Here is a 21554-nt window from a genome sequence, read left to right on the forward strand (position 1 = left end):
GTAGAAAGAAAATGTTTTGAAAATGATGATGGCAACAAATGTACAAATGTACTTGACACAATGGATGGATGGATTGTGATAAGGATTGTATGAGCCCCGAATAAAATGATTTTAAAAAAAATTTATTTTTTTTTTAAAAAACTGCTGAAGACTTCAGCTGAACCATAAGAATACTTTTCCCAACTATACTTACATTTTAATATGGAACAAGCCTTAAGTTAAAAGAAGAATTAGTGGGGAGTTTGAGGCTTCAGGGAGCCAATGAGGTCCAGCATTACTTTAAGCTGTGGGAACTTCCAGGATGGTGAAATTAGACTAAAGGTAGCCTCTGTCTTTGCAGTTGAGAACAGGAGTCTCTGAAACCCTTTGCTCACCTTGTGAAACTAAGACATACCTTGCATGCTTCTCTCAGTAGAGACCGCCTCCTCTGAAGCTGCAGCACACTTTTCTTTCTAAAGATAAAGCGCGGGCTGATCAGAACAGAAAGATCTCAAGACTTCACTACCAGGCATCCTTCCTGAAACACCGTTTGTGGTTGCGGGTTCTGATTCATTCGTACAAAAGTACGCTTAAAAATCACTATCATCTGCATATATTGTTCACACATGCATGTATACATGTATAAATGTGTAGATATAAGCATGTGCATGCCTACATTCATGTTCTTTTTCCACACGTTCAAAAATCAGTTTGAGACCGTAAGTAGAGGTCTAGAATTTTCTATATCTGAGAGTAATCTGAGCTTAATATCTTGAATCTAAGTCTGTGTCAGCGACTTTTAAATTGATGTGCTCCTACTTGTGTGTAGGTGTCCCCCCCACCCCCCACCCCCACCTAGGTCTTTTTTTTTCTTTTTTCAACACAACAATGGTCAAGAGACACAAACCCACTCTCCTGGCTGGCCTGAGATGAACTATAGGTCAGATAAGCCACAACAATGGTTAAATGGCTCCTTCTAGCTAGGTCTGTACAAGATGGGCGTGCACACCAGAAGTCCACCCATCCATATTAGACCACCAAGAGCCAGACCTAGGGTGGCTTGTGTTCTCTCCAGACTACAGAAAGGAATACTTAGAGGCATTCCAAAGTGTAGGGAAGAGGGCAGAGAAATTAAGTAAAACTCAAAAAATGTCCTTAGAGTAACCCATACTTCAGAAATAGTGACTGCCAGGCCAACTTTTACTCTAAAAAGAGCTGAAATACTCTACAGGGAGGCTTCCAAAAAAAGCTCACAAAAAAATTTCACATCTTTAAGTTCCATTTTTCCATGAACTTTTTGGCACCCCCTTATATACCAGGATTGTCCAACAGAATTTTCTACAGTGATGCACATGTTGAGTACGACACTGTCCAATATGAAAGCCACAGATGCGGCTACTGAGCACTTAAGATGCTGCTAACGTAATGGAGGAACTACATGTTATGCGATTTTATTAATTTAAATGTATACAGGCACATGTGGATGGTGACTAATACAATGGACAGTACAACTATATGCTTACCATTAGAAAAATTAGAATACTTCCAATTAAACAAGAAAAACACTTTACATCACCACTGGTGTTAGCACACAAATGGCTAACTGGGGAGTTTGAGACCACTGATCTCTTGAAGGTACCACTTATCCTATTTGGTTCCTCCAAAGACCCATGGTTTTCCTTCTCCATAAAGTCTGGGTATCACTCACACTGCTCATGCCTCCTTATCACCCTCGATGGAGCTTGTGTTTGAGGTGCAGGATGCACAGTAGAAAGGTAAGAAAAGATAAACCCTGTGGGGCAAAGGCTCCCCCGTCCTATAGGCTCACTCTGAGTTGGAATCAGCTCAATAGCAATGGATAGTCAATAAGAAAAGCAGTGTCTTTCCAGAGGCAAAGGATTAAAAACAAAACAAAAAGTAATACCCACCTTTATTGCTAGTTTGGGTTTGATCCCAATTCCCTTCCATGTGATTATCAGCTAGAAAACTGCTAACACTCCTTTCAAACCACATTAGCTGGAGAAAGGAAACAGCCTCCACATTTTTTTCTCTGTGGAGGCGCTGGCTTTTAAAACAGGAACAACTGGCCATAAGCCTGAGATCTGGCTTCCCAAAAGGTACTTACCAAAGTCTGAAGCTCCTTCTCCAAGGTCTCTTTCACTTGACTGACTTCACACAAACGTTCCTGAAGGTTAGTAAGCATAAGCTCTTTCCCCTGGAGCTCTCGGGAAATGCTACTTGCCTAACATACAGTGTTACATGATACAGAGGCAAATGAACAAAAGGGAAACAAAAATGAATGAGAAGGGAAAAAAATAAAACAAATGCAAAAACGTATGAGAAACAAACATAACCAAACAAAGTTGGAAAGAATAGAGGCATGGGTAAAAGTTCTTTGTTTTCAAATGGTTGCTATTCAATGGTAACTTTTCAAACGGTCCATTCTAATACGGGCATCTAATGGCTAGTTTTAAAATAGCCAAAATAGCCCGGAATTGAAGTTACTGGGAGGATCCGAAATAGGAATTGCCGAAGTCTATCTTTTTAAATGAACTACTAGAGCAATTATCATTTTCTGGGTTGAAATTTTTTTTAAAGAACTGGGTGGTAGATACTTGCTGCCTGTGTTACCACCATTTTCTGTATTTGGGGGTAGGCTTTCTGCTATCTCAATGCATTTTAGAAATCCACTGGACAATAGTTGCCTGAACCTAGCTTTCATCAAGTCTTCATGTTAATGAAAAAGAAAAGACGGGCCAGCAGTTAGCTGCATTGTCCCTTCTAGCTACATTTTGTTTTGCTTGGTGTTTGGAAACCAAGTGAGGAGATCAGAGAAAAACTTCCTGTGACCAGCCTGTCTGTCAGTCCTCATATCTCAACCCGGATGACAGTTACTCAGCAAGGTCTGCCTGTTTGTCAGTCCTCATATCTCAACCCAGCTTAATCATCAAGACCCCTGCTACTTGGATAACAGAGCAGCTTCTCTCGAAAAAACCTCAGAACACTGGGCATCAATGTCAGCTCCCTAACTAGAGGCAAGGCAACTGAGGAAATGAAGATGACATCAAAAAGACTAATAAGTCATGTACGTGGTAAAGATTTTAAGTCATTTTATGCCTTGGTCAAAGCACATTTATTCAGTCTTTTCTTTAAAAAGGTGGGAATCGATGGGTTTCTCAGTGTGGGACAGGAAAAACTCCTAGGAAATACAAATAGCAAGTCAAAAGAATTCCAAGCTCTTACCCTGAATTGACTGTAAGTATTCATAGTCATAGAATGTTAAGTAACACTCAAGATTCCCCATCTACTTTTATGTATAACCCTAGAGTCAAGGCAACTATGCAGGTGGGAAGAAGCAGATGATCCTGTAAGTTCCTATCACTTGTTTTCATTCATTCATTTATCTTAAACTCAATATCATCAATGTAAAGAGTTCTCCATTCTTAAAAACAGATTATAGCCTGGAAGCAAGCTTAGACAGGAAATCAAAGTATATAGCCCAGGGATACAGGAATCGATAATGTGACCAATAGAAAAACAATATCCAAGATTGATTCTCAGGTGAAATATCATTTTCTCTAACCTCCTCAGATGAGATCATGTTCCATATATTCAGAAGATACTATACTCAACTGGGAAATTAGTTAAAAACAAACCATTTGTTTTAATTCAATCAGGAACTTGGATGAATTACTTCAACTCATAAGTAATATACAATGCAAAAGAAAAACAGCAAATGGAAAACAAAAAGATGGAAGACTTCTATACAAACCTTGCCACTCTCAGCATTCCTTGCCATCTCTAAATTTTTAATTTGATTTGTGGCTGCCTCAAGTTGTTGTCTAAGTTTCTCGATTTCCGATTTACCTTCAGAACTGGCTTTCTGAAGTGCATCAAGATCCGAGAGCTTCTCTTCGGTCGCCTTGAACTGTGATGTAAAATTATCAATCACCTTGGCTTGTTCATTGCATTTGGCTTGCAGTACCTCTAGCTCCTTTACCTTTATTTCCGCATCCTGCAGTTTGTTTAGCGCGTCTTCCATTTCAACCAGGTGCTGGTCTTCAGCTCTGTCCAGCTTCGATTTCATGGCCTCCAGGCTGTTCTCCTTCCCTTTGATGACCTCCATCAGACTAGACCGTAAGGCTTCTATCTCTCTCGCATGAGCCGACCGTTCAGAATCTTGCTTGTTCTGCAAATTTTCTATCTCATGCTGATAATCTAGTCTCAGTTTATCTATCTGTGTTTTTAACTCTGCCAGTTCTGCCGTCTCCGCACCAACCCCCTTGCTAAAGGATACCTTCAGCTCGTCCATTGCTTGCTGGTGGGAGGCGATGGCGGTCTCCAGCTTGGACTTCCACAGGGCAATCACATCTGAGTTCTCCTTGTTGGCGTGATTGAGCTTGCTTTTCAGTGACTCGTTCTCTTTGGAAAGCTTCTCTGCTGCGGTGTGTAGGGCCTTCATCTCCTTCCGGTGTGTTTCTTCACGGACTCCAAAATGGTCCTTGAGAGAAGTTATTTCTTTCTGGTAGTCGGTATGGATGGCTTCTAACTTTCCTTGCAAAGAGCTTATCTCTTGCAGAAGGGAAAGTGACATATCCACATCACCAGCAGGTTTACTGGACTCAAGCCTTCTCCGGAGCTCGGCTACCTCCTGTGCTCTCAACGCCAGGTCTTTTTCTAGTTCCATGATGCGAGACTTCTCAGACACTGTCGCCACCTGTGAACAACAGTCCAAATAAAAAGCGAGCTATTAAACAAGAACTCAATTCATAATGATTTTCTTTAACCTCGAAGATCTTTTTATTTTTTCTAACCCCCTTATCTCACACACCAAGCTAGTCAAAGCATCTTAATGGATCTGTAACTGCAATAATGTTGTAAGGCCAATTCTGGTAGCTCTACTCAAAATCACCACCTTTGGAAATGTTCCACCATTCTAAGATGCTCAAAGAATGTAAAAGAATACACTGTTTTATTTTTTTCTCTAAAGAAGTTGAAATCACTCCTGTGCCCATGAGCTGATTATACATTCACAGAAACAGTGAAGTTGAGTGCTCCCCGTAGTGCTGGCCCATCTGCACCAGGAAGTGTCCACGCTGCTCTGTCTGGTGGAGGTGACCTTCCAGAGTTGTGCCAGCTAGTACTGAGGCAGGAGCCACATCTGGCTGCGAAGCACATAAAGCGCAATTTGCCTTATGGGAGACATACTCCAAGAGTAAAAAGCATTTTCCCCCTTTTTTCAGTTCCAATTTTTAAAAGTCATGATGTCGCTTTAACCAACAAGACAAAGCATATTTTGAAGATGTAGTAAAGTCAAAATGTGAAGTATCTTGTTAGTAATTTTTATATCGATTATGTATTTAAAAGACTATTTTGTATATACAGTGTTAAGCAGAACATATTAATAAAATTAACTTCAACTGTTCCTTTTTAAACTATCAAGAGTTAACATGGATATCAGAATATTTTAAATTATAAATAATGATTGCATCAAGCTGATATGAAAGACCTTAAATGACCTACCAGATAGATATTCCAATAAGTAAACTATCATCTACAGATGATGGAAAAATAATTAACTTAAAAAATATATAAAGATGGTTACTTACCTGTAGTTAAACATAAGTCTCTCACCCAGATTCTCCCTCCTCTAATTCTCTCAGCATTCTGATGTACACATCTTGGACCCCGAACCCAGTGGTTCTCAGACTTCAGTGTGTGCACACTAGTCACATGGGAGGTATGTTCAAAATGCAGATTCCCAGGTACTTCTAGGTCTTTTGATCCTATGAGAGCTCTGGAGTAAGGCCTAGCAATCTACTGCTGCTTCTTTCAAACACACACCTCAGGGCTAGAAGAAAGACCTTCCTGACCTGGGTCCAGTCCTTCTAAGAAAAGTATTTCCCTCTCCTAAAGCAGAGATGGTCAAAGCAAAAGAGGGAGACCCTTGACGAGATGGAGTGACACAGTGGCTGCAACAATGGGCTCAAACACAACAACATTTGTGAGGGTGGCGCAGGACCCGGCAGCATTTCATTCTGTTGTGCGTAAGGTCGCCATGAATCGGAACCAACTCAACAGCACCTAACACCACTACCAGCTAAGCAATCACTATAATACACAGAATAGGTGAAAAATGGTTGCTCCAAGCATAAAAATTAATCGTGTGACTAACCTGAGAACAGAAGGAAACAGGAGTAAACAGAAGAAACAGTGAGTCCTGGATTTCAAGGAACTCACCCATACTGCCTTTTACCAGGACAGAAAATACATACTGTCTACTGCTCCTACATCCTCTGCCTGCCTACAGGCTAGGACACTGATGGCGACCAAAAAGTCCACAAGAAAAGAGAAGCAAGCACTTATATTTCCAAAACTACATAATCAAGCCATTCAGTATTCAGAGCTGACTAAACTTACAGTGCATAGTGGTTTAAAGAAGATGATTCGTTTATTCTATTTTTCTCTGGGGAGTGGGGGAGTCTGTTTCTCATGTGTAATAAGGTACAAAATGTTACTGCTGCAAGGTCTATAATATAGAGGGAAAATCTCCAACCCAGTAGGGCAATCTTTCTTAATCACAAAGCAGTCAAAACGAGAAAATGGGAAGTGGAAAATACAATAAATAACAGTATGACTCTACTTTGTAAAGCATTTCACAGAACTTTTGCTTGTTTCCTCAGCCTATGCCCTAAAAGACAGGCTTCAATTCTTGTTCTTGCTAATATCTTTATGGTACCAAGCCCTGTCCACAAATAGAATGTCTTGCCCCATAAGAATTCTGTAGAAAAAGGGAGAAAACAAAAGAAATTCACTGCTTTGGAACTGATTCTGACTCAGAGCAACCCTACAGGATAGAACAGAACTGCTTCACAGGGCTTCCAAGGCTGTAAATCTTTACAGAGAACAGACTAGGACACCTTTCTCCCAGGGGAGCAATGGTAAGGGTGTCTTCCCCACCCACCCTCCAGAGGTTTTGGTTAGCACCCTAGCTCTTAACCACTGTGCTACCAGGGATCCTCAAAGGAATTCTAAAGTGCTTCCTAGAAAGGGAGCACCGCTTGGGAGATGAAGAGTGAGGGTCTAGAACAGGCTCTACTTACTATAGAAAGAGAGCCGTTTGAATCTCAACACTTGGATAAGCCCTGCTGTGAACAGGTGCCTTCTTATGCTCAAATAAAAAAATTTAAAAATCCAAAGGTGTTCACTCACAATGCTATGATACAGAAGAGTTCAGACTTTTTTTAAAAGAAAGAAAAGAGCCCTCTTTGGACCATACCAAAGGAATGCAATCACATCAGTTCTTTTTATTTCCTAGATCAAGTCTTTGGCTTTCAGGTAACAGAGACAGCACTAAATGACCACTCTTCCCCTTCCCTGCTTGCCAAATAAAACAGGGGAGGAGTCTTTAGTTTTGAAGCTGAGGACGGTTTTTTCTTCTTAAAAAAATGAAAACTTAGAATTTAAAGAAATCTTACTTAAATACTTTAGATTGATCAGTGATTTCACAACAATGGAAATGTCTAAAATTACTGATAATTCAAAGGAAAAAAAAAATCAGGATCCCAAATCTGGTCTGTGGCAGAGTGATTTTTCAAACTTTGAAGCTAAGATCTGGGCAGTCCAGCGGTGGCCAGTTACTGTCATTTCATGTGTACACCTATACCTATGTGCATAACTACATCCATAATGGACTCATTTCTGCTGTGGGGAAAGGCAGACCCTGGAGCTATAAGCCCTGGATGGAAATCCGGGCTTCTCTGTGGTTACTAGCTATATAACCTTGGGCAAAGTACTTGTGTATAAGCCGGGTTTTTCCAGCACATTTTTAATGTCATTTTTGTGGTAAAATTTGGTGCCTCGGCTGATATTCAGGTCAGCTTATATTCGAGTAGACGTGGTATTTAACTTCTCTGTGCTTCATTGAATGGGTTCTGGTGGCAGAGTGGCTATGCACTGGGCTCCCACCACAAGGCCAGTAGTTCCAAATCACTAGCCAGTTCCAAAGGAAAAAGACAAGGCTTTCTACTCCCATAAAGAGTTACAGTCTCGGCAAATCATGGGGGTAGTTCTACTCTGCCCTACAGGGTCACTATGAGTCAGAACTGAACTGCTGGCAGTCAGGTGTTTTATTCTGGTGCCTCAGTAAAGGGGCCTGATGGCTTAGTGGTTACCTGTTGGGCTGCTAACCTACAGGTCAGCAGTTCAAACCCAGCAGCCACTCTATGGGATAAAGATAAGACTGTCTGCTCCCATAAAGATTTAGTCTTCCAAACCCAAAGGAACAGCTTTACTCTGGCCTATAGGGTTGCTAAGTTCTAATTGCCTCAATGGTGGTAGGCAGTAGCACTTCAGCGGGAGCTCTGATGGCCCTAGGATTATGCACTTGGCTGTTAAGTAAAAAGTTGGCCATTCAAATGCACCAGTTGCTCCACAGAAGAAAGCTACTGCAATCTGTTTCTATGATGATGGCATTTTTGGAATGCTACAGGGTTCTACTCTACCTTATGAGGGCGCTAGGAATTGGAATTGACTCAACTCTTAGTGCTGTGAGATAAAGCTTGTAAAGTGCTTAGAACAATGCCTTGCATGAAGCAAGCACTCCATCAGTGCTTTAATACTTAAGTCCACTGAGACATCTCTACCACACTGGCTCCCGGGGCCACTCAGTGAGTTCTCAGCGGGAGAAGCCATTCTGCTCTGTACACTCTTCATTCCTCACCACCGAGATTGCAACTTCTGGGGGAACAGAAAGGATGGAGATGCAACAAGGGCCTGGAGAACAAGGAAAAAACACCTGGAAAGAAGGTCCTCAACTCTCATGAAAAAAGGCCAGTGCCTCAATCCTCTTCTCCCAAGAGGTCAGGGAAGAGGGCAGGAAAGGAGAGCTACCATCCAACAAGGCGAACACAGGACAATTTCGAAAAAGCAGCAGCCAGGGTGGGGAGAGCAAAGGGGCAACTGAGTGCCAGTGGCAGACTGCAGAAATGCGCTTTTAGGTATTCACACAGAGCACTTCAACGACGGTCCTGGAGGTCCGTGCCATCGACAAAGCTGGCATGTTTCTACTCTCCGTTTCAGTTAACCAAGGGCAGGCATCTTTACAACTGATGCAAGATTTTTTGAAAGATTATCTACCCATCAGCCTAAGCTCACAAACACCAGGACAACTCCAAAACCAAACTCAGGTCAAACCTGAGGTCAGGTTCAAGCTCGGGCCACCGATAGGGCACATCACCCACAGTGTCCACCACTCACACACATGGGTCTGCGTCATTAAATAGTGAAAACCATTACCCTAGTGTCTTCTAACTCCCTCTGAAGTTTGTCAGCTTTGGTCTTTTCAAAGAGCAGGCTTTGTTCAAGCTCCTTAATGCGGGCATGCTCCAGTTTGGTCTGCGTCTGTTAGTAAAAAGGAAGAGGAAGAGAACACAACAGTGCCACCATCACACGCCAGCACGAGAGGAGAGAGCGCAGCATGCAGGCTGAGCCACCGGTACCTTCCGCCAGAGGATGACCAAAGGGGACAATGGAGAGAGGAGGATGGCGATGGGATGAAGAGGCTAGGGTGAGGACAAATGCTGTAGACACAAGGATAATGGTGGGCAGGGAGAAGGGCTAGTCTACTGAGAGAGCAGACGGAGAACACAGGCGGCAGATGAAAGGTGGCAGATGCATGCAGCCAAATGTCAGTGATATCTATGAGTGAGGTTGACCAGCACAAATTAGAATCGTTAATACTCCTCTACACTATCTTTTCCCCACCTCCCACAACAACCATGAAACATTGATGCACATGCCACGGACTCAGTGACTTCGCAGAGGAGACTGTCCCCCTGGATGATCATTGCTAGCAACTCAGAATCTGAACTGTGTGAGAGATACCCTTTGAGCTTGGCAGATGATTCAACATGAACACAGGTCAGATACTAAACCTGCAGAGGGAGCCTAACAAGTGGAGCTGAGGAAACTCACCCCCGTGGTCTGGGCTGACCGAGGTGAGAAAGGCCCAGGAGTCTAGGCAGACTCATTTGTGGCAGGTCAGTTGTCAAGAGGCCGTTGTTTGTCATAGGGTGGTGGTGGACACAAATCAGATTTACCGAGAAAAAAATTTGAAAACTACCTTCCACAGCCTCCATCTCTGAACTAGCCATCGGAGTTCAGCAGAGAAAAGCTGAGCTAGAGCTGGCAGGGGGGCTTACTATTTTAAGCCAGAAATGAAGTCTTGCCAGCTCCTTCAATGGTATGAGTTGGCCTGACAGCCCGATGGGCTGGTGAGAGCCAAGGGTGGTCCAACACAGATCCTGGCTAGTACCCAACATCATGGCCTCGTCCGCAACCAGAGGGAAAACCCCAAAGGTGCTCTCTAACAGGTCTGAGTGCAGCAGGAGTGTCAAAGTTTGGAGTAATCCATCTAGACTGTAGTCCTCATCCGCCTATCTTACTCAAGAGGGTCTGGTCAGCATAATCAGCTGATAGAAAATATTAACCAGTTGCCCTTAGCAGCGGCCAGTGACTTGTGTTGGTGTCAACACTGTGCAACCTTCCTGGGTTTGATCTACCAGTTGCCACAATTAGGGGCCATGAGATTATAACTATGGACTCTAAACAATGCAGGCTGGGGCAGTGTAAGCTTCTGAAGAAGCTGGCATGTTATGAGCACCTGCACTCATTCCGGTACTCAGGGGGTGGCTTCACTGCCTCCAGGCTCTCATGTTGCTTATGAGCCAAGTAAAACCCATCGGGGGTTATGTGAAAAGCGAACCAAAAATAGAGGAAAATCTTCACCTTCTTCAGTTCTTTATATTCAACAAAAATAACAGAGTGAAAATTCTAGACCTGATTGTTTGGGTAGTCCCCGAGGTCCTATGTTCAATAGATATACGACATGAATGAATGGATCTTCTCTGACGAGAAGAATCCAATCCAGATCTACAGAACAGGGGTCTCAGCCTCAGGACCCAAAATCCCAAACAAACAGCGAGCAGCCAAAGCCAATGGAACCTTTCTTCTCCTCTTCTCCTTGGGGTGAGAGGCCAGCAGGAGATGGCTTCAGGAAGTTATGGAAAAACAGAATTTAAATGTAATGGTATTTCCCCACCAAATTATCTTGTATATCCAGAGAACAAGCTGTTGCCCATGCAACAGGACCTTCTCCTCCTTCAGAGAGCTTGCTGACTGAGAGGTGTGCCCACAGTGCTGTGTGATTGGTCATCCAGAAGGGGCCTTGGGATCCCATAGCAGACCTACCATACCATGTACTAAGAATTCACGAATGGGATGGCCCTCTTCTCTCCCTGGAGGAGTGGAGAAGGAAGCTGAGGCTCTGCAGGGGCTGAGATGCAGAAGGAAGAGCCCATGCAGACCAACACAGGGCAGGGAAGCCTGTTCAGGGGAAGAACGTCACAAAAAAGGAGCCATTGAATTCAGACTTTTCTGGTTTTAAATTTCAGTCTGGTTTTAAAGTTCAGTCTGAGTTTTCAGTCAGCTGCCAAGAAAGGTAGGAAAAGACGTCGTGCTTGGTGTTCATTTTGTTCCCTGGTGATGGTTCAACCTAAGCAAGCACATCTTAGAACCTTTTCACTATGCAGCTGCTGGGGACAGCTGGGGCAGTGCGTGCAGGCCACTCTGGTGAGGAAGGTCTGCGGTGGTTGTTGGCATTGAGCAGAGGGAAGGAGAGAGGCAAAGAAAACCCAACAGGTCTAGAAGCACTGCTATTAACGGGAAAATCTCACTTCAACAGTAATACATTTGAAGAGACAGTGTAGTCTCTTCACTAGAGAATGCCTGCTTCTTGTTTCACATTGTAGGGACTGGAGCCTGTTGGGCAATGGTTAAGAGCCAGGTTGCTAATTCCAAGGTCAGGAGTTTGAACCTCCTCAGTGGGTCTGAGAAGAAAAGGTCTGGCAGCCTGCTCCTGTCAGGATAACAGCCAAGGATAACCTGCAGGAGCAATTCTACTTAGTCACACAGGGCCTCTATGGGTTGGAATGGGCTCGACATCACAACTGTAGTCACGAATCAAGCTGGAATTTCTCGTCAGGTGCATGGGTCAAACTAGCCAGCAGGGGGAGCTTGCAGAAAAGGCAATGGGTGCTGGGATTTCAATTCCCTCTTGGCAGCATGGGAAATACAAGACGAGAACTTGGGAATCCTTGCTCAAAAATTCTCCAACTCCTTCAGCTAGTACATTTTATGCTGCCGTGAGTTAGCATTTCTTTATGACAAATTATAAAATTAGAATACACTATGAATTAACTAAAGGAGGCTAGACTCCTAAATAGTTTTTTTTCCCTTTCCTTTTCGATAAAAGTCTTTTATAAATTTTGCCTACTTGTTAAACCAATTAATTTATGGAGCTTAGTCATTAGGTACAATTTCTCCAGGATACAAAGGTAACTGCTTTGAAAGCCACATGCACAGAAATATTAAGGCCAACATCCCAATGTCGACGTACACAGTTAGTATTTGAGTGTATCAATAAGCATTTTAATCTGTCATCAGTCTCTGTTAACAAGGGAGTCAACCACATGGGAAAGCACCCTCTTACATTCTCAGGATCTTCAGAAATCAGGCTCTTTTGCTATCAGTGAAAAAAATAAAAAAATTAAAAACAAAAAGGAGATTCCACTAAGCTTCCAATATCTGTTAGTATTTCAAGATTACTTTGTTTGATTAATTGCAAGTAAGTTTATCAGACAGACTAGCCTGGTGCTGAATACTCTTTTAACTTCATGTCCCTTGCCCCCAACACCCAAGACCACATATCTCATATGAATTAGATGATGAAATGAAACTTCTAATGAGTCTTTGGGGGGTGGGGTGGGGGTTTAAATGGATGAGAACACAAAAACCAACTAAAAGAATATGACTATATGAAATGAGTAAAGATGGTATTAAATCATTAATCACCTGTTGAATCCTGGGTCCTCTAAAAATCAGAAATGTTCCCTTTACTCTATTAACCATAAAAGTATTAATTTCCAAAGACATAAAAGCTCCTGTTTTAGAATGGTCCCCAAAATTTAAGCACTGTGCGGACAGTCAATATCCTCTGTAACTCTAATGGTAGCAAAAATGGATATCCTTAGAACTGTACAAGAGGGTCCGTTTTTATGCAAATATTAGAGTAAAGAACCAAAAGGCTGCACAATTTGGAAAATTAAACAGTTTATATGGTCATACACCTAGCAGTGGTTCAAAAGCATGGAAATCACGTTAACTGTGGATTCCAATACAAAATTTAACATTAATAATAATCGAGAGATCTTATGCCAAGGGAAATCTCGATGAATTCAGAAATGCCACGCAACTAAAATAAATTGAAATAAAAATTGTTTTTTGCTCTTGTAATTGCTTTTAGAAAAATCACCTACTAGTACATAGACAGAGGGCTTCAAAAAGTTCCTGGAAATATTAAATGAAAAGATAATGGATTTCTTTTCCCACATGCTTTTTGAAGCCCCCTTGTACTGATCTCTTTTACAGAGAGGAGGCTTCTGCTCAACTGAAAAGCAAAGCTGAGATAAAGTCAGGGGTTTTGTTAAGAATTATGGGAAAGAAGTTGTGAGATCTGGTTTGTGATCCTCGAACAGGAGTTGCATTCTCAAGCAGGCTGTTCTGCATTCTCAGATGCATTGCCAGGTGTATGACTGAGTTCAACCCATTCATGGTTCTCAAATTTGAAGCAGAAAAAGAAAGTCATGACAATTTCCCTCTGCAGAAGAACACAATAGGGCCAGGCTCCCATGTTGACACCATGCCCTCGGCCCAGCAGTGCCCACACCCCAGTGGGCCAGAGGGGCTGGGGATGCCCCACTCGTGCCCTCTGATCTGGCCACACATCCCGGGTGGCACAGTTACAGGCAGTGCCCAGGTTATGAGTGAGTTCCTCTCTTCTTTAAGTAAAATTTGTAGGGAACAGTTAGGTAGTTTCTCTAACATCCGTTACTCGTGGAAAAAGTCCATAGCTTTTTATTCCCCAGTGAACTTTTTAGTAAAAACATTACATTACAGGAACACTTCCAGATACAGAAAAACATCTTTCACATAATAGCATAGCAATAATAATTCTTTGACATGTGTCACAAAGTAGCACCTATTTGTTCTGTTGAAGGATTATGTGTTAGTTACGGGCTTTCTGGAAGTTGGTTCATAACTCCTGTTGGTAACTGGGACTGCCTGTACTTTCCTGTCCAACCCCCATGTCTGAACAGTGGCACCAGGAAAGCTTTAGAGCTGGAGGGGTTTTACCTCAAGATCGCCTTTGGTAATGGATTCTTCCTCAACCCGGAACTGAAGATCCTCAACTTTCCTGTGGATTGAAAGCCAAACCAAGCATTTAGCAAGTAATTAAAGGACATGTCTTCTTATTTAAAAAAAAAAAAAAAAGGCTAAGCAATACCCTAGTGAACTCAGCTGAGGATCAGGAGCAAGAGAAGTGGAGAGAAACACCGCAGAGACCAAGCAAACAGTCCTCTAAGAGCTCCACCCTCATTATTGAGGAAACACCAGTTTCAGCCAGCTACTGGTAAGGGTTCAGAAAAATCAGCGGGCCCACAATCACAAGCATGAGAATAGACCTCAAACAAGGTCAGCCTGAGAGGAAAAGATTCGAGGTTTCAAGTTCATTGGTGTTCTTCCCTTTAATTGGAGACAGGGAATGGGGTGGTACAGAAAACAAGTATCTCTACACCATCCTATGCCAGATATCTTAGGGTAATAAAGGACACATACAAGGCGGCTTCCAAAAGCTCATGGAAAAATTCCATTCTTTCCAAATTCTATTTGTCCAGGAGCTTTTGAAAGCCCTGGGTACCAGGTTATACAACACCAGGCTGGCAGGCTGCCTCTCCACCACCAGTACCTCTTGCTCCCAGACTGGGAGAATGGGTTGTCATTGATTTTTTGAGGACAGAGGGAGACAGAATCAAGACTATTTCCTTAATTCTAAAATGCACATTGTTTTCAAATTTAAAGTCACTGATGTTGGCAATACAAGACCAAATGGGCGGCATGTGCCGAGGGATAAAGCTCAGAAGGCAGGAAGGGGCAGAGGTGGAGGAGGGAAAAGGGCAGAAGCAGGGAGGGAATGGGAAGAGAGCTGTTACACTGAAGGGAATGCAGTCACTGTCAGGAAAGATTCAGTGTACGAACTGCTAAGTGGGGAACCAACCTGCTCTGTGAGCTTTCACCCAAATCACAACAGAAAATATACCAACGAGATCTGACACTAGAGTGTGTTTCAGGAATGCTGAAATGAAGTCAGCCAAAGCCACTTTCAGCCTACGAGGAGAGTTTCCTATCTAAAGCTTTCTCTCTCAGACAAAGTAACCTCCCTGGAAAAACTGGCAGTACCCCTTACTACTCACCTGTGGTTGGTATAACCGTTCTGAGCATCCATGAACACTAGATTAATTACTGAAGTGTGTCACTGCTCTCAGAAGTGGCAGAAGATGGCAATCAATGACAAGGCAGACAAGCCGCCTCCTAGACTCCAGGCTTGTTCAGAGGGTTTCTTGGCAGACATTTTGTTCATTGCTCCAATAAACCCCACTTTTCGCTAGCTCACACAATTCAGCACTTGATCTTGTTCTCTCTGGGACAAACTCTCAAATCATTGATCATAGGAGAGTTTTGTTTTCCCAATGTACAGAATTTCTCAAGAGCAGGAACTTTGTATCACCCACTTGGCAGTACAAGTCCCTGAGATACATGGCAGATGTTTGGTAAATGACTAGTGGGCTTAGACCTGGAGTACCAAGGCCATGCTCAAGAGGATGCCTGATACACAGAAGCTAAGGAATAAGCATGTGTTCAATGAGTCAAGCCAGGTTTGGAAGAGTCTGTTTCTTAAAGGGAAAAAAAAGTGAGAGCAGAGCAAATCCTCCCAACACTGTGGGAAGAGTTCAATTTCTGCTACCCAAGAGATCAAGTCATCCCTCTGGCTCTATGGGTTGATATCACAAGGGTGTTAACGAGAACTATTTCCTAAGAAAAAGGCCACACATGCACCAAGAAAGTTAGCACGGGGTCACCTTTTCTCTTCTTCGAGCTGATTGAGAAGCTCCACCTTCTCCCTGTCAGCCGCCTCCACCATTGTTCGCAGCTGGTCCATCTTGGCCTCCAATTCCAGGACGTGCTGGGGAAAACATGGACGGCAATGAGGGGCACATTCGGGCCCACATACAGGCCCAGGTATACTTCCAAAAGGCTACAGCTAAGTGGTACCATGGTGGGTTGGCATTACTCTAAAACCTTTCCACATTCAAATGCTTTATGTGACCATTAATGGGCTTCCCTCGGCAGCTTTCCTGGAAGCGAGATGATGAAAAACCACACCGGTAGAGCAACAGAGGGCAACGTAAAAACAATTATTTGTGTTGTTGTTGTTTTTGAGACTGAAACACATATAAAGGATAATCTACAAAACGAGATTGGTATCACAGCTAAGATCTAGTAAACAAGTTGGCCTAACACAAACAGGCTCTGAACATAAAGACCAATAGACTACAGTCAAATCAAGAAGAACAAAACTTCATCTTTAGGAGGATGGAAACGTGGTACCATGGGACAGAGCTTTCAGACCATCCCAGCAGGGAAATGCACACTCTCAAGACTGGCTCCCTGGCTCCAAGTACCAGGCTTGCCTTTTGACCTCCTCACTCAACTTAAAAACCATCACCATCACCACAAGACCAGTGCCAGACTTCACCTGATCGTGTCCATCCCGAGCCAGAGCTAGCTCCTGCTCTATCTCCCCCACGTGGCTCGTGGCCTTGGCCACCTCCGCCCTCTCTAGATCCCGTTCAGCCAGCAGCTGCTCAATGTGCTGCTGCTTCTCCTTCAGGGCCTCTTGGAGGGCAGTGGTGCCGGAGATCTTCCTGGCGTACCGGGAGGAGGTTTCAGTCAACTGCAAAGGAAAGTTAAAGATGTGAAGGGCGATGATGCTATCAGGGAAAGCAGGGAGGGAGCGAAGCATGCATGGCAGGCAGCTCCTCAGCAAAGCACAAGGCGGCCCCAGCTCACAGGCTTGCCCAATACTAGAAAAAGCTTGTCACCAAGACACAAGGAAGCGTGTGGTCACTTGTCAGTAAATTTCACACAGAACCAAAGTAAAGAGGTGACGGAACAATCACACATGTAAAGAGGTCATGGAATAAGCAAACAATGTGAAGAGGTCAGTGAATAGCCAGGAAGGTGTTTGAAAGGAGAATGCAGGCATCATATCAAAGTCACCCTCAATTCAGGTGGCAGTATCTTCTAGCAATCTAGGAAAAAAACCCATGGAGACCACTTAGCAAGCTTCTCTAAACTCCATTTCTGCCTGAGCTTCATGAATACATAGCTTCTTGCTATGATGTTCTGGCCAATCTTTTGAGCCTTCAACTTTTCCCCACCTTCTTAAGCTTCTTGATACTTTCAAGTACATAAGGGGTGTCATCCCTTAGCATCACAAACCTTCCTTTGATTGATTAAATAGCTGGATCTTTGTCGGGATTTCCTTCATCTTTCTTTCAACACAAAAGGCTCAGGCGAGGTCACCCAGGAATCCCAATCATTAGAGAGGTTTACAAAGAGGAGATTAAGAACGTGGGTGAGCCGCTGAGGTCCAGCAAGGGTATCTCTGGGGCTGTCTACACATAAGAAAAAGGAAGACTTGGAGAGAAGGGGGTGGGGGGACGACACTAGGATGAGAGAAACAGGAGAGAGATGAAGGAGGAGAAATAATGGAGAGAGACTTGAGAAAACAAGATGGCGGGGTAGAGCGAGACAGACAGGAAAGAAGGAGAGAGAAGCTTCCATGCGGCCATCTGTTGGTCTTCATGGCCTCACATGATCCCTCCAGCTTGCAATGAATAGTCATGAAAAATAATTGTCAACGTAACACCCTTAACACCCTGAGAAATGTTCACCGGACATTCAGCAGGTTGAATAATATCTCTTCCATAGCGGGCTCCAGAGGCTGGAAGGAGGTTTCGGAAGAGGCTTCATTCATTAGCATCATTGTCCCCAGCCTTTTACTCCGTGGTAGCTGGCCTGATGTCAGTTCAGCTTCAACATCATGGCCAGCAATCACAGCCCCATTTGCCGCCTGAATGCTCTTCTCCTAATCAGTCCACCTTACACTGCTCCCTGTCATCAATTAGTCATTAGGCAGTCTGATAACTGCTTGAGTAAAGGAACCCAATCGAATCAGCACTGTCCTTGGCTATGGCTATTTAGTGAGACTTCTTTACATACTACACAGACTGGTGGGGGAGTGGAGGGCCACTGCTGTCTTTTCACCATCTGGCCTTCAACTTCCAATTTCATTATACGGTTAAATTAGACTTTCTCTTACTAACATTTACTCCTGAAAATACTAAATTGAAGGTTCCCAAACCAGGTACAGGGACTCCCCAGAGCACTGTAGCAAAGAAGGGCGCTGAGCCAAATGTAAATTTTCAGGAGACATGCAGGGCAAGTCCGCGTCAGTGTCCGGTAGTACAGCACTGCCTGCGTCAACATCACACCTTGGACAGACTGAGTTGGAGGGTGCTGCAAACAGCCCGTGCTGTGCAAATTATCAAGGAGGCACAGGAAACCGTGGCAATCGTTCTTTTTTTTTAAGGTCCCAGTTTACCTTTCACAATTAGGTCTTTTCTTTTTCTCTTGCAAGATACTATTTTGCTATGTTCTCTGTGAAAGTTCACACCACTGTTTAGGTTCCCACCAGATAATTTCTGTGCAAGTGACTCACTGTCATTGGTTGCATACGCCTCAGTAAGTGAACACTTCACTTTTCCTGATCAAGTTGTTCTGCGTCCATTCAGCTAGTCTCCCCGGCTCCCTTACCATCTCATCTTTTTCCCTTCACGTCTCATTTATCCTATTGTTGTTGAGAACATACATGTAGCGAAATACACCAATTCAAGAGTTTCCACATGTAGAATTTAGGGGGATTGTTGACATTCTTCAAGTTTTGCGGCCATTCTCACCCTCCTTCTGAGTCGTTCTTCCCCCATTCGAATTCCCCCGTTCCCTATGGTTCTTAGCGAGGTTTTCAAGTTGCTATTGTCAGTTTGATCCCACACAGTTCTTACAAGAGCATGACGCCCAAAACAGGCCTTCTTTTCTAGTTAAGCTAGACTACAGTTTGGTTTACACAGACTATAGGGGATATTTTTTTATTTACAGTTTAAAGATTAACTCGGGGCAGTAGTTTCAAGGGCTCATCCAAACCCTGTGAATCCAGAAAGTCCAGAGTCCATGAGAATTTGTAGTTTCCACTTTTTAATCAGGATTCTCCCAGCCTCTTTGATCCAAATGTTCAATCACAGTAGTCAGGCCCCATCTAGTTCTTCTGATCCCATGATAGAGAAGGCAGATGTTGATGGAGTTCATCTTTGAAAGAAATTGCTGATCGTTTGGAGTCATAGAGGTGATTTTTTTTAAGGTGCACAAGCCACACAGATGCACAATTTTGTGAGCAGGTCTGCTGGGTGAGCTACCAGGTGACCTCAGTCAGGGGTCTGTTTCAGTGGAAGGTTTGGAGTGTATGTCAGCGCAATACTCTTGGGGAGTATTTAAGTCTGCCTTTTGTTTGGCTTTGGCTGTTCCACATTCCACCATCACCTCCCATTCTATTAGGGTTCATTTGTTAAGTCCCTAATTATAGAGTGGTCAGTAGTGGTATGCGGGCAGCATTAGCTCTTCTGGGCTAATGCTGATATAATGATCTATATAATTTATTTTCCGGTGGCTATTAAATTGTTGTTAGTTGTGGTCAAGTTCACTATCACTTCACAGTGCCTCCCCAGAGTAGAAAGGACCTGAGGGCTTTCTACTCTGTAATCTTTCTGGGAGCAGATCATCAGGTCTTGCTCCCATGGAGCCACTGAGCTGATTTTAACTGCTAAGTGCTTAACTGCTATGCCACCAGGGTGGTTTAGAACATAAATACTAAGTTATTTTTTTTAATCACTTTATAAAGAGAACTTAGCTATTTCTTTTGACCTGGGGGTGCTCTGAAAAATATCTGGGACACCAAGCTTGGGAACCTCTGTGATCACTACCAAGAATACTGCTGTGCATTACAGAATCTATAGACTTTCTCCATGTGTCTGGGACTACACGAGCCCAGAGCATCCCTGGTGACACTCTGTTGCTCCCTTTTTGTGTTTGATTCTATTGTATTGACTTTATGCTTGTAATCAATCTACATATGTTTTATAGTAAAATATGAAGAATAATATTTTAACATTCAAGGCTGTATTTAAGAGCTTGGCTATTAACAAAAGGTCAGTGGTTCCAACCCACCCAGTGGCTCCACAGAAGAGCAGACCCGGTGAGCTGCCTCCATCATGAGTACAGCCTAGGAAGCCTCACCAAGCTCTACTTTGCCACATGGGGGAGCTATGAGTCGGAATCAACTCAGGCACACAATAGCAACAGTGAGATATTGTACAGAGATGTAGTTCTGGGAAGTCACAATTTCAACTCTCTGTCAGATTCTAACTCCTTGTTTAGAAAACCGCAGGACCCCATACCAAGGCATACACAAATAAAGCAAACTTAAAGGCATGGTGCTGGATCAGGCAGTGTTGTGCTCTGCTGTCCACTGGGTCACTGAGTCTAAAGTCGACTAGACAGCCCCAACAACACAAAGGGAGGGAGGCTCATGTCTCCGTTGTCAATATTCTTCACTAAATGGGGTGAGCTAAGAGCTAGTCTAGTCTAAAAACAAAGAGATTGTTGGGGGCAGGGAGAACTATGTATTTTCCAAAGAAAGACATTTTTAAAATGTTTTCTAAATTATTATTAGGGAGTGAAAATTTTTCCTGGATCAGCCCAGTAGACCGGAGTACTCTGGTGACCGCTTTGAACAAAGCCTTCTCCAAACAAAGTGCTTTCTCTTCACTTCATTGTTCCTGTCAATCTCTCACGACAGTCTTTGTTATTTTTCTGTGGGAGGTGCAGGCTTTTTCACACGGAGCAAGTCTGAGCAGGTCTTTATTTGGCACAAACGTTAAGAAGGAGAAAACCCAGTAAGCTGGGAAAGGAGCACAGCCCTACACGGAAGAAAGACCCGCTGCCTCTCCTCTCCCCTCGGCCATGAGAGAAGTGAAGATGAAGGAAAGGCAACCGAGGGCCAGCACCCTGACTTTGCCGGTCACACACTCCACAGTTGAACTCCCCGTCTGTCACTCACCACCATACAGCACAAAGCCTGCAGCCAGCAGGCGAAAGATTTTATGCCACCTTTTCAAATATAAGACAGCATTGCCTCGCGGCAACTCACAGACTTAAGGGACAGACATGAGGCCAAAAGCTATTACTTTCATCCCTACAGAAAAAAACAAACCCACATTAACCAAAAGAATGAGGAGTTGCCTATTCTTAATTCCAGTGTTTCTTTTTCCTTTCCTAAATGGGGTAACAGAGTGGAGGAGGAGGAGGAGAAGGAAAGAGAGGAAGAGAGAACATAACAAAGGAGACAAAACAAAACATGACCTTTATGAGTCCCATTCAGGAGCCCTGGAGGCACGTGGGGGGTTAAACACTGGGCTATGAACCAAAAAGTCATTGGTTCA

At 43.5% G+C, this 21554-nt stretch overlaps 1 protein-coding gene across 2 annotated transcripts in view; it reads right to left on the reverse strand.

The window, feature by feature from the left end:
• CLIP1 (CAP-Gly domain containing linker protein 1) overlaps positions 1-21554 on the reverse strand; it is a 69866-nt gene that overhangs the window by 47445 nt on the left and 867 nt on the right. The window contains exons 2-9 of one of the 2 annotated variants that reach the window (XM_045296885.1): positions 16694-16891; positions 16017-16120; positions 14233-14293; positions 12530-12562; positions 9277-9381; positions 3752-4696; positions 2105-2221; positions 395-452 (exon numbers count right to left, since the gene is read on the reverse strand). In XM_045296885.1, the coding sequence (XP_045152820.1) occupies positions 395-452; positions 2105-2221; positions 3752-4696; positions 9277-9381; positions 12530-12562; positions 14233-14293; positions 16017-16120; positions 16694-16891 (1621 nt within the window). The remainder of the gene's footprint in view (positions 1-394; positions 453-2104; positions 2222-3751; positions 4697-9276; positions 9382-12529; positions 12563-14232; positions 14294-16016; positions 16121-16693; positions 16892-21554) is intronic. The other variant, XM_045296884.1, reaches the window with a different exon arrangement.

This window comes from Echinops telfairi, unplaced genomic scaffold (assembly GCF_000313985.2).
Source record: "Echinops telfairi isolate 266 unplaced genomic scaffold, ASM31398v2 ScPeMD7_7412;HRSCAF=8450, whole genome shotgun sequence".
In the NCBI taxonomy this organism is placed as follows: Eukaryota; Metazoa; Chordata; class Mammalia; order Afrosoricida; family Tenrecidae; genus Echinops; species Echinops telfairi.